This window comes from Myotis brandtii, unplaced genomic scaffold (genome assembly GCF_000412655.1).
Source record: "Myotis brandtii unplaced genomic scaffold, ASM41265v1 scaffold120, whole genome shotgun sequence".
NCBI classification, from domain to species: domain Eukaryota; kingdom Metazoa; phylum Chordata; class Mammalia; order Chiroptera; family Vespertilionidae; genus Myotis; species Myotis brandtii.
The window spans coordinates 5,334,336-5,347,433 of record NW_005354174.1 but is presented as its reverse complement, the minus strand read 5'-3'; the positions used below and the strand labels follow the sequence as shown (position 1 = coordinate 5,347,433).

General features: G+C 39.4%; 1 protein-coding gene across 2 annotated transcripts in view; it reads left to right on the top strand.

The window, feature by feature from the left end:
- The first annotated feature begins 12,305 nt into the window (after positions 1-12,305).
- The window catches only part of SMURF2 (SMAD specific E3 ubiquitin protein ligase 2), a 94,286-nt gene continuing 93,493 nt past the window's right edge, over positions 12,306-13,098 (top strand). The window contains exon 1 of one of the 2 annotated variants that reach the window (XM_014532396.1): positions 12,306-12,883. In XM_014532396.1, coding sequence (XP_014387882.1) covers positions 12,823-12,883 — 61 coding nt within the window. In that variant the 5' untranslated portion in view covers positions 12,306-12,822. The remainder of the gene's footprint in view (positions 12,884-13,098) is intronic. The other variant, XM_005858673.2, reaches the window with a different exon arrangement.

Here is a 13,098-nt window from a genome sequence, read left to right as displayed (position 1 = left end):
TGCGGCTCGTTCCCCACTGTGGGGCATGCAGAAGGCAGCCGATCAATGATTCTCTCTTATCATTGATGTTTCTATCTTTCTCCCTCTCCTTTCCTCTCTGAAATCAATAAAAATATATATTTGGATAGAGCGTCGGCCTGTGGACTGAAAGGTCCCAGGTTCGATTCTGGTCAAGGGCATGTACCTGGGTTGTGGGCACATCCCCAGTAGGAGATGTGCAGGAGGCAGCTGATCGATGTTTCTCTCTCATCGATGTTTCTAACTCTCTATCTCTCTCCCTTCCTCTCTGTAAAAAATCAATAAAAATATATTTAAAAAAAATCTTACATAATAAAAGGCTAATATGCAAATTGTCCCCTCAACCAGGAGTTCGACCAGGGGGTGGGGCTGGCCAGACACTGCCCTCCGCCCGATGGGGTGGGCTGGCCGGACCCCACCCATGTACCTGGCCTCTAGTGATTACATAAAAGTCTAATTTCTTCATGGCAGAAATTACTATACATGCAATCAAAAGACAAATGACAAACTGGAAAAAAAATTTAATTCCAAACACAGAAAGGACTAATTTCTCTAATATATAAAGCATTCCTGCCCTAGCTGGTTTGGCTCAGTGGATAGAGTGTCAGCCTATGGACTAAAGGGTTCCAGGTTCGATTCCAGTCAAGGGCATATGCCTGCCTTGCGGGCTTAATCCCCAGTGGGGGGCCTGCAGAAGGCAGCTGATCAATGACTTTCTCTCATCATTGATGTTTCTCTCTCTCTCTCCCTCTCTGAAATCAATAAAAATATATTTAAAAGGGAAAAAAATTTTTTTTAAAAAAAAGAGTTCCTACAAACTGGTAAGGGAACAAGCCAATAACAGTGGAAAAATGGGCAAAGACTATGTACAGGCAATTCACAGAAAAGGAAACACAAATCATTTTAAATATATAAAAAAGTGTTCACTTGCTTTCACTAAGAGAAATTCACATGAAAACTATGCAGACATATTAGTATTATTTCTCAGAATGGCAAAGGTCAGCTAGGCCATTTCACCTAGTGGTTAGAAGCCCGACTTGTGGCGTGGAGGACCTGAGTTTGAATTCAAGGTTAGGTGAGTTATTAAACTTCTGTGGAGAGCAAATTGGTGATGTCTACCCAAATTTAAAGTATATATACCCTTTAATCGAGCATTTAATTCATTAATTTATCACGAGCAATAATGCTTTTGTGATATGGTGACTTATAACATAGAAAATATATTGGGTCTTTTCCCTGTTTGTGATACAGGGCTGCTAAAAATCCCTTAGAATTCCCTAAGTGATGAAAGCAAAATGTGTCTTTTGATATGTAAATAAGATTACTTTTGCCCTATACCTAAGGATGGGGCCTAGTTGGTATAGGAGACTCAATCATATGATTTGAGATTAGAACTTACCTGGTATAGTTTGACCTCCAGACCTTCCAGGAGAGAAAAGGGGCTGGAGATTGAGTTCAATTACCATTGGTCAATTATTTAATCAATCATGTCTGACCTGGCTGGTGAGCATTGACCTATGAACCAGGAGGTCACAGTTTGATTCCCAACCAGGAGGTCACATACCCGGTTTGCAGGCTCATTCCCCAGTGTGGGGCATGCAGGAGGCAGCCGATTAATGATTCTTTCTCATCATTGATGTTTCTGTCTCTCCCTCTCTAAAATCAATAAAAATACATTTTAAAAAATCAATCGTGTCTATGTAGTAATATGCATTTGAGTTGCCTGGCCATCTTTTTAAACTGCACATTTTGGTTTAGTAGGTCTAGACTGGTCCTGAGATCCAGCACTTTTCTAATGGGTTTCCCAATTACTCCATGCTGTGGTTCCATGGCCCACACTTTGAGGAGCAGGTTCAGCACCAGTATATCTTCTGCTCATTCAAACTACTAAAAAAGACTTCCTTTTATCTCAAGGTCTGTTCTTAATAGAATTCCAATCCTAGTTTCAGCACACTGGTCATAGTTCCTCCTGTAAAATCGCATGTACAAGTTTAATTCACCTGAATGTATTATTTTAAGGCAGCTGATGTGTTCCTCTGGGTTTCTTTCTCAGCTTTTCCATGCATTCTGCATGGGGCATGATTTGAAGTTCCTCAGCATTTTAATTTTTTTATCCTCACCGATTTCTGCATTGATTTTTTTTTTTGAGAGAGGGGGGGGAAAGGAGGAAGGAGAGAGACAGAGAGAAACATCGATGTGAGAGAGACACATTGACTGGTTGCCCCCTGCATGCCCGCAACTGAGGCATGTGCCCTTGACTGGGAATTGAACCCAAGACCCTTTGGTCCGAGGGCTGATGCTCTAACCACTTAGAAAACCAGCCAGGCCCCCCCTTAGCATTTTTTATTCCATTACCCCTTATCCTTTGTACAGTACAGCACCCAAAGTATTGCTATAGTGTAGACTGATGGGCTACAAGTAGAGGGGGACCATAATGACCCTCATTCCCAATAGAACGCTGCTCTGAATTCAGCTGAAAGTCCATGTCACTAGAATGACTCATGCTGAGCCCATTGTCAATTAAGATCCTGAAGTTATTTCCACAGGAGCTGCTGTTGATTCACATCTCCCTCAAGTTGTACTTGAGCAATTGATTCTTTGGACCCAAGTTACCCAAGGAACCCCTCTTAAGCTCCAGTTACTCGATTGAATTTGACATGGGCTGTTCTTGTCTCAGAGAAAGATGCTATGACTACAGGAAGGGGGCAGTGTTGAGTCAGAGAATCCCACCACCATTTGGACCAACATAAAGGTGTCACTGGTATTTGCAAATTATACCTTTATCGGCTTATTTAGGAATCCTGCTACTGAAAATCAGACATTTCTGAAGAAAGAATCTACAGCAATTGATGATAATGCAGAAGTTTTTATTTTTAGTTTATTGAAAGCACCTTTCTCCTAACTATGTAACCATTTTTTTCCTCCTGCCCATTCATTCAATATATGGTGAGATTATATACATCAGTAATATATAGTATGATTTTAACATATGCCCTTTGTGGAAAATTAAGAAAAGATCAAAGTTAGAGAGGAAAATGAAAATCCCATATGATGCCATCATCTAGTGGTAACCATTGTTGACATTTGGTTCATTTTTTTCATTTTTTAAATTTGTATAATTTTAGCTTGCTAAAACCCAATATTTTTACTGTGTTATTACATGTAATAGAGGCTTATTATAGAAAGTGGAAAACACAAATATATGAAAGAAGAAGAAATAGAAATCCCCATTATCTAGAAAAAACCTCTAGTTACATTTTGATGTGTTTCTTTTAAGATGTTTAAATATGCATTTATTTTATTTTTCTTTTAAGAAATGAATTTATACAGTAATATTATAAAGCTTTTTTCATTTGACAGCATGCTTAAAGTATTTTCCCATGTCAAGAAGTAGACATATAATCACTTCTCAGTCTTTTGGCTACAATCAAGTGAAGAAATAGACTTATGACTAATATATTTATATATTATATATGCTATGTATCTTATACTTAAAATATATTTCTATAATATTTTAATGGCTGTGGGTATTCTATAATATGAATGTGCCATAATTTATTTAACTGATCCTATATGATTAGATATTCAGATAGTTTAAACTTTCTTGCTAGAATACAACCTTTTTATTCTAAACAGAATCACTCCACTAGGTCATGTGTTTTTAACTTCTTTGTTAATACTTACTATTAACAAAGAAGTTAAAAACAACCTCATAAGTCAGTGTGTAAAACCTAACTCAATGATGCCTAACTCAATGTTCTTAAACATTTTTATAACTTTATTACAAATATACATTTCAGTGTATTAATGTAGTTTAATGGCCCATATGGCCATCTATTAGTTGAATATATCATAAATTGCTTAGCTGTAACATAATCATGAATGGCACATTAGAAATTGCTGTTTTCAACAAGAAAGTTCATAATGAACATTAAATAATACAGTAAATGTCTTTTGTTTTTATTTTCTATATTCCTATATTCTATATATTTCCTATATTCATATTCATGAACATTTTCTATATCTGTGCCTCTTCTCAAACTGCAGAAGTAGAGATAATTCAAGCCAATAGAACCTCTCCTTTCAGGCTCCTCTACCTGAGGGCTAGGTGATTTGACCTTGGTTTGCTTGAGTTCTTTCATGTATCTCCCACATAATGAAGCAGGAGAGGAATTCCCTCTATAGTAGTGACTCAATCACTTTTCATGGCTTCGGTTCTACGGAAAACTATTTTAGAGAACATTTAGTGAACTTTGTATGTTTTCACATTGTGAGGATTTACTCTGTAAGAATATTATTTCACCTGTATGTAGAGAAAGTTGCTTGTTTTGGCAATTCCTCTTTTGTTATGAGAATTCGCATGAGCCAAATTCCACTTTCAGAAATGCTGTGGGCCAAGCTTCATGCTGTGTAAGTTCATACCTAGACTGTAAATTTCTGAATGGGTTCATAAGATGAAATTCAACTTGCTTGTGCGCACTGCCTTTCCTTAGAAATTAAGGAAATGTTTTAAATGCCTACATACAACCATAGATTTAAACTGCTAATGATAGCAGTGAATGAATTCAGAAAAAAGATATCAATATTTTCAGATAGATTAGACCACATGTTTTAATAATTTTGCACATAAAGAAATTCTGATATTAGGGAAAACTTTCTTGGTTCCTAAAAAGATAACACAAGTCCTTCTGAAGGATATTTTTAAAGACAGCAACTTGCTAAGTAAGAATTTATTCATTTCACATTTGACAGAGTTTGGTACAAAAAATATTTGCTGAATGAATGTATAGCTTATATTTACCAGGATAGTAGAAAATATGGCTCTGGTCTCTTTTTTTTATCATATGGAATGTTTTTTGGGGGAGGGTGACACAAATTGATGGTGCAATTTTGTCTTTGGGTTTAAATATTTGGTTTGCAGATGCTCTCCTCATGTTTTCTTATCCCAGCCTCAATCCATTGACCACAGTGCTGCTTTTCTAACACTCTATACTAAATCCATGTCCCACCTTTTGATGTTATCTGCCATGTCTAGTTAAGAGTTTTTGTTATCTGGGAGCCTAGATAATGTGTTGGTCATAAAATAGGCCAACCTATTTAAACTACAAATATGGGAATGGGGCATAATGTCCCACAAGTGTTACAGCATCCATCTTTCTGTGGAATGAGGGAAGAAAATCCTTTTTCACCTCAGTCCCTAGTCAAAAGGTTACTCTTCCTAGATCTGAGCTAGTTCTCAGGAGTTCTTGCATATTTTCACTCTCCTTCTTGGCACTCTGCTGGAGGATGAGAGACCACGTGGAGCTAAGGGAAGCCACTTACCTGAGGTCTTCTTAGACCAGCCAGTCCCCAGTTGATCTGCTAGCTAACTGGCAACTAGCCAAAGATGTGTGGGTGAATCCATCTGAGCACAGAGCCCAGTTCACATTGATGACCCACATAATTGTGAACTGAGTAAATTACTGTGGTTTTACACACTGTCTTACGAGGTTGTTTGTTGTACAGCAAAGGCTCAGACCTGTTAGGGAGGTCTGGTCACATCACAGGTTTAATAACTGGCTCAATTTTACTTGATTATGAGGTAACCTTTGGAGCTATCCTGCTCTTCCCTAACATCTTCAGCTCTACAATAGCCCTTCAGTGTGTTGGTGGAGGAAGTGCACACTGTAGTCTCAGACCTGGAACTGAATCCAGCCTTTTTTACTTATTAGTTGTATGACCTTGGGCAAATCACTTTCCTCTCTCTGAACTTTATTTTCTCATCTATAATAATGAAAAAGAATATCACTTAGTAGTATCAGTTGTGGTTGCTTATGCAATATCCATTCCTGGTTTTTAACAGAACCCTGATTTCACTCAGGTATTCATATATCATCCACATCCTTCTCTGTACTCTACATAAATAACCTAGATCAGGAGGGGATTCCTCATTCGTCTCAGCTAATGTTGGAAAGTCCATTGCTCTTTCCAGTGATTAGTTTGAGAGTGGGCATATGGTCAAATTCTGACCAATGAGAGATGAGAGGGAAAGATGCTGATGTGGAGGGGCTTCTGAAAAAGATGTCTTCACTTGTAAGAAGCAGAGAGAGGAAGAGATGATCTGTTTCTGCTGAATATTGTTTTTTGTTTTTGTTTTTTTTAAATATATTTTATTGATTTTTTACAGAGAGGAAGGGAGAGGGATAGAGAGTTAGAAACATCGATGTGCTGAATATTGTTTTGTTGGGATGAGAGGTCTGGGACTGCAGTAGCCATCTTGTGGTCATGGAGGGAGTTACCTGAAGGCAAAGCCAAGCCCAGAGGAAGGCAGAGGCATGAGATGGAAAGAACCTGGGTCCTGAACATATCACTAAACCACTGAAACTCCAATGATGGAATCAATCTATCTCAGAACTACTTGTTATATGAAATAACAAGTCTTCTCTATTATTTAAGTTTATCTGAGTCAGCTTTTCTGTCCCTTGCTAACCAAAGCATTCTAAATGATATGTTCATTAGCACAGCATCTAGCACACAGTGAGCCCTCAATAAATATTAGTTCTTTTTATAATTGTATTGGCTTCTTTTCCTAAATTATTAAATGGTTTCAGAGTTCACAGATCTTGGAAAAACACTGAATTCTACTGGCCCTTTCTTCCAGGAATGGTACTGGTCTTTTTACTGATGGCTCTAGATCTAGAGTAGGGGTTGGCAGGATGGCCAGTTGTCCAAAACTAGCCCACTGCTGGCTTTTACAAATAAAGCTTATAAAACTATGCACATTCATATATGGATGCTTTTGCATTACAACAGTTGGTGTAGTTGAGTGGCTGGTAAAGCCTAAAATATTTACTCTCTGGTCCCTTATAGAAAAAGTTTGCCAGCCTGTGTTCTCCAGCCAAGTCTTCACCTCCTCAATGATTATTCACACAGGGACCTAGTTAACAATGCAGATTGCAGCTCCCACCCAAGATTCTGCTTCATTGGATGTGTTAGTTAGAACTCTTTGTGGGCAAGTGACTGAAAATTTGACCCAACTACATGGTAGCTTTAGGAATGGCTGGATACAGGGACTTAGATGGGATCATCAGAATCAAATTGCATTCTCCATCTCTTGGCCCCTCTTCTTCTGTATTGACTTCAATCTTAGACATTATCTGCCATGAAGGGCCACAATATGGCATAGCAATTTCTGTCCTTTCTAGCTCGTGTCTAATGTGAAGAAGTAAAATCTTTCCTAAAAAAAATATTTTTTAATTGATTTCAGAGAGGAAGGGAGAGGGAAAGAGAGATAGAAACATCAATGATGAGAGAGAATCATTGATCGGCTGCCTCCTGTATGCCCCCTACTGGGGATCGAGCCTGCAACCCAGAATTGAACCCAGGACCCTTCAGTCCGCAGGGTTCGATTTGCTCTATTCACTGAGCCAAACCAGCTGGGCGAGGTAAAATCTTTCTTAACATTTCAGTTAAACTTTGGAGAATCACTGGGATTGATTTGACTTAAACATTGAAAATGCACCCTAGAAAGCAACAGATAATACTGTCTTACCCTTTGTATTTTATGTATTGTTTTCTTGTTGGTTGTCTTCCTCCACTAGTTAGCTGTACTCAACAGCTAACATATGCTTAGTAAACATCATTTTGAATGAATGCATAAGTATATTTATTTAAAAATTGGGATCATTCTTCACATATATTTTTGTTTTCTGCTTTTTGAAAGTTTATATATTTAAATCATGAACATTCCTTTATGTCATTAAAGCTGTTTGGATTGGCTGCTAAAGGCAACGAGCAGCCATTGAAAGTTTTTAAGCAATGGTTGACATTGACCCATTGGCTTATGAGCCATGTTGATCTCATTTTGGCCCATATTCTCTGCATTACCCATGAAGACTGCATCATACAAGTATTTCCACATCTCCTCCCATCCTGCCCTTAGAGAATCGTGTTGTTGCTACTACAGTTTTTATTTTGAAGATGATTGGATATGACTATTTTTTTGTGCCTGCTCATGTTGTTCAGTTGTCCAAAGTAGTTGCAGTTGAGTGATGCGCCCGCTCCCTTTCCCCCGGGGGCTGGGGCTGCTACCTCATCCTGAAAAGATGTGTTGTTTCATGATATCAGCTTACAGCAAACCATGCACAGATAACTTTTCAAACATTTAATTGTAATACTTCCATGCTTAAATCACCAAATTGGCTTTGGAAAATATGCAAGCTCTTCAAATTATATTCTCTTTTAACTCAGAATTCACAATGTAACAGGGCAGTCGGCATACTTAAGACATTTGAAAATGGGTGCATAAAAATGGCCTAGGTTTACAGGGTTTTCTATTTTTTAAGAAGCACAGTATTGTAAATGCAGCAAATAATGAAAATCAACTATGCTGTGTGCTTTTTCACTTGTATTGTGTAGAATATAATATAGCGTGGAAGGGACTTAGAGGTTGTATTAGTTGCCGAGGGCTCCTGTGACAAAGTATAACAAACAGGATGGCTGAAAACAACAGAAGTTTTTTCTCATAGTTCTGAAAGTCTAAATTTCAAAATTAAGGTGCTGGCAAGACCATGCTTTCTCTGACACTGGGTGGATTCCTTCCTTGCGTCTTCCCAGCTTCTGGTGGTTGCCAGCAACCCTTGGCGTTCCTTGGCTTGCAGCTACACACTCCAATCTCTGTCTCTGTTGTCACATGACATTCTTCCTGTGTGTCTCTGTCTTCACATGGTGTTTTCCTCTTATTATAGAGATACCAGTCACATTGAATTAGGACCCACCCTACTGGCCTGATCTTAATTTGGTTACATTTTCAAAGACCCTATTTTCAAGTAAGGCCGCATTTACTGGTACAGAGGATGCAGTTTAGAATTTAAACGTAACCTTTGAAGAATATCTTCCCATTCTCACTGGGGTGAGATAGTTGCTGTTGAACTGACCTAGCTATAGAAATTGGTTGGAGGGCTGGGTGGGTAACATAAGGTCTAAAGCAGGGGTCCTCAAAATTTTTAAACAGGGGGCCAGTTCACTGTCTCTCAGACTGTTGGAGGGCCGGACTATAGTTTAAAAAAAAACAATGAAAAAATTCCTATGCACACTGCACATATCTTATTTTGAAGTAAAAAAACAAAACTGGAGCAAATACAATATTTGTATTTGCATGTGGCCCGCGGGCCGTAGTTTGAGGACCCCTGGTCTAAAGAGTGATGCAGGGAAAGTCTGGTGCTGGGCAGAGCACAGAGCCCACTGATGGGGGAATCCAGCTGGTGGCAAACATTAAGGAGGTAGATGGGTGGGATGGTCATCATCCTCTAGATCACCACTGTGCGATTGAAGTATAAGTGAGTCACAGTTGTAGTTTCAAAATTTCCAGTAGTCATATTAGAAAAAGTAAAAAGAAATGGGGAAATTAACTTTAATATTATATTTTATCTAACCCAATATATCCCATATATTATCATTTCAATGTCATCAGTATAAAAAATTAAAATATTTTGCTTTCTTTTTTCCCCATACTAAATCTTCAAAATCCAATATGCATTTTATACTTGCAGCACATCACTAGGCATGTTTCAAGAGCACAAGAGCCATATGTATTAGACTGCTCTCGGTTCTAGAAGTGCGGCCCCTCGGTGGGAGGATCCAAGCCACCAGCTGGGTTGCAGGTAAGGCTCAGCTCTGGGGAAGAACACAAGCAGAAGCAAGGCAAGTGATTGAGGGTTTTTGGGGAAGAGCTTAGAACAGGCCTGGAGATGAAACAGGCCCAGTGTTCCAACTAGAGACAAAGTGAATGCAAGGGACAGGGATCCACTTAAGCTTGTCAAAGTCAGGGGGAGGGGGAGTTAGGTGGTCATTCTGCACAGTGAGATCCCTTGGAAATAAATTGTAAGAAGGCACACCTGGGCCAGGAGTATGGGCAGGAAATCTGTCAGACAATCACTCTCTTGGTCTCCCTCTTTGGGGTTATGAAGTCTTTTGTCTCCACTTTTCTCTGTCTAGTTTTTAGTATTTTCTACACACTCATTTCCTCTTTGGTTTATCTACTTGAACTTAAAATGGCTTTCTCAGCTGCTAACTCTGTGACCTCTCAACCCAGCTGCCCACCACTAACTGCGTGTCCCAGTGTCCCCATTTCAAGTTCCAAGGAGAGAAAATGTTATTGGCCTCTTGGTGAGCCATCCACCTTTGGCTCAGGTAGTTGAGGCCAAGCTGAACTATTACAAACAGAGCCGTCCGAGTTCATCCCCGATGTAAGGCAGTGGTTCTCAAAGTAGGGTTTCCCCACCAGCAGCATTAGAAATGCAAATTCATGGGCCCCACCGCAACCTGTTGAATCAGTATCTGTAGGGATGGAGCCTAGGATACTATGTTAGAGCAATAGATGGGGACCTATTTAGTAGAGGATGTGGGTAAGGACTACCATCTTGGTACACCAAGGTAGAGGCTGAGAAGCAAGAGCCAAGGAGAGTGGCATGGCGGAGCGTCTGGAGAGACACAGGTCTTGGATGTGACCTCAGTTTCCATCACTGGGGACCAGATCTGCAGGGAAGGGGACAGGGAAAGGGTCACAGAAAATGGCCTGGAATGTGACCTAATCCTAAACCATGTCGGGACAGGGACTGCACATGAGGGTTTTTGGTGATCCTAACTTTGAGGGCCTGGGAAGGCAAAGGAAATCAGTGGAAATGGGGAAGGAAGGGCCCGATTGACAACTGCAAGTACTTGGGGGCTGTGCTTGGCTGCTTCATCAGTTATAAGCTGATTTGGAGGAAGCTAGAACTAAATATTAAATTCAACTCATGACATTTTAAACATTAAAGAAAGCTGAATTTTTCAGCAGGGGTAGAAATTGCTGCGTGCCTGATGTTTGCTTTTTCCATGGCACATAAATGGCATTAAATTTGAAATTTATACTGTAAAAATAGCTTCACAGGAGTACCGTTATTAACATAACCTTACCTCAGACAGATTTTTTATTACTGGAGACAACTCTTTTATGTAAAAAATATATTAATGGCTGGAGCAGAAGAAAAATACCAACTACAGATGGTAAGCATTTGCTTGCAAAGTTACATCAAATTTAACATTAGCCTTGGAAAATAGAAACATGTTTTAAACAAAAGGTTTTAAATATTCTTATAACCTGGTCTCGATTTTTACCTCTGGTTTAGGATACATCATAAAGAGTGCAACATTAAGCGATCAATAATAAAAAAGTTGAAAACTTTTGCTCAAAAATGCTATTTAATTAGTTGTTACAGCATTTTTACTGGAAGGTTCTATGTAGTGACATCCATGGAAAAAGACATTTTATCGGTATGAAATAGGTGGAGTTTGTGTACTTGAGACAGATGCCTAAACCAATGGTTTGATAAAGGCGCACAATTCAACCGAGAGCAAATTAGAAGAAATAAGGGAATAAAAAGGCTTTGAAATATTTTCTGTAATTCCCATACCCATTAGTGACATGTATAGGTAGTGGGTTTCTATTTCAGGAAAAAAGAAAAAGGTGAATTTCCTAAGAATTGTTATTCTTCCTTTTTTTTCCTTCAAAAATATGACTAAAATTATGATGATGCCAATGCTACACATCTAATGCTAAAACTTAATTCAATGAAAGGTTAGCTCTCCTTAACATATGAATGGTTTTAAAGTATTATTCTTATTGGAATCTTTTGTTTTAAGCAGTAAGATTTACACTTACACATAGGCAAGCCTAAACAGCGTCTTCCCTGCAGATTAAGCATGTGTGCGTTTTTCTGCAGTGTCTCTTATAGCTGAATGCACTGCTTTGAATTTCACAACAGGCAGTCTCCCCAGCTCTCCCATCACGTTCTGAAATCCCAACTTCTACCTAATACAAATCTGAAAATTACTTTAGTAGGTGGTTGGGAACCAAGTGTTTGCCATAAGAACAAGGCAAAAGTGTATGTGTATATCAGTTTGCTAACTTTTACTTCCGTTATCCATCTAGTCTCTTAAATTGTGATAGCGGCTATTGTTCGAATTGATTAGTGTATCTTCAGAGCTTCTGTAGTAAAAGAAGCACTTAAAAAGGGTCTTGTTCACTCTTTGGCACATAGTAGGCATTTAGTATTTGCCTAGTATTTCTAGAGCTTGATATGATTTTTGGATCACTTTAATTGCAGGTTGTACTCAGACTGATGAGATGCTCTTGGAGGTAACTTCATCTGCATCATGAAGTGACATCACTGATGAGTTCGAAATAACAACTGACACTGATTTAAGATGAAAAGATCTTAGACTTTATTAAACATTTAAAATTGCATTAATGTTATACCAGCCTTAAACAAAGCATACAAAAAAACAACAACCCATGCTGTAATCCTTAGTTTTCACTGTGCTGGACACTTTTGCATGCATACACACAACTTTTTATTGTGCTTTTAAACTTTGATTATTTGTAAACTTTTCCAGAATATATGATCTTCACAACTGCCACGTGAATGGCTGCACAAACCCCCATGCGGTTGATGCAATATAATCACCACGCTGTTTGCTCAATCCACCTTTTGTTATGAACCAAACTCTGCAAAGAACATCTTCTGTATTATTATTCGTCAAGAATAAGTTTCTAAGAGTGCAATGACAGAGGCACAGGATAAGGTACACTTATTTTTGTGTTGCCCTCCTGAGATGACGACACACAGTACTGTATGTCAAGCGTTTCACACATTTCTCTCCAAGGTTTGTCTTGTTAATAATCCTGTAAGGAAGGCAGTGTCATTATCCTCCTATCCTTGCGCTACAGCTGGAAAGAGCCCGAGCAGGCAGGTAACCTGATCTCTCTCACCAGGTGAGTCCTGGATGGAGGTGGCAGCTGCGATACCAGGAGCAACACACCTGGGGGCATTTGCTGGAATCCGCGGTAAGGAAATAGTGCCCCTTCCCTCCGCGACGCTACGTCCCCAGAGCGCAGCGGTGCTAACTCTGTCCGCCCCACCTCTCGGCGCGCTGCACGCAGTGGGCGCCTGGTGAATGCAGTCCGCGTCGCGCGGACAAAAGCGCTCCCTGACGGGGCCCGGCCACGAAGCCGCTCCTGGTGCCGCAGAGCTGTGCGCCGCCACTTTCTCTGTGGGCTCC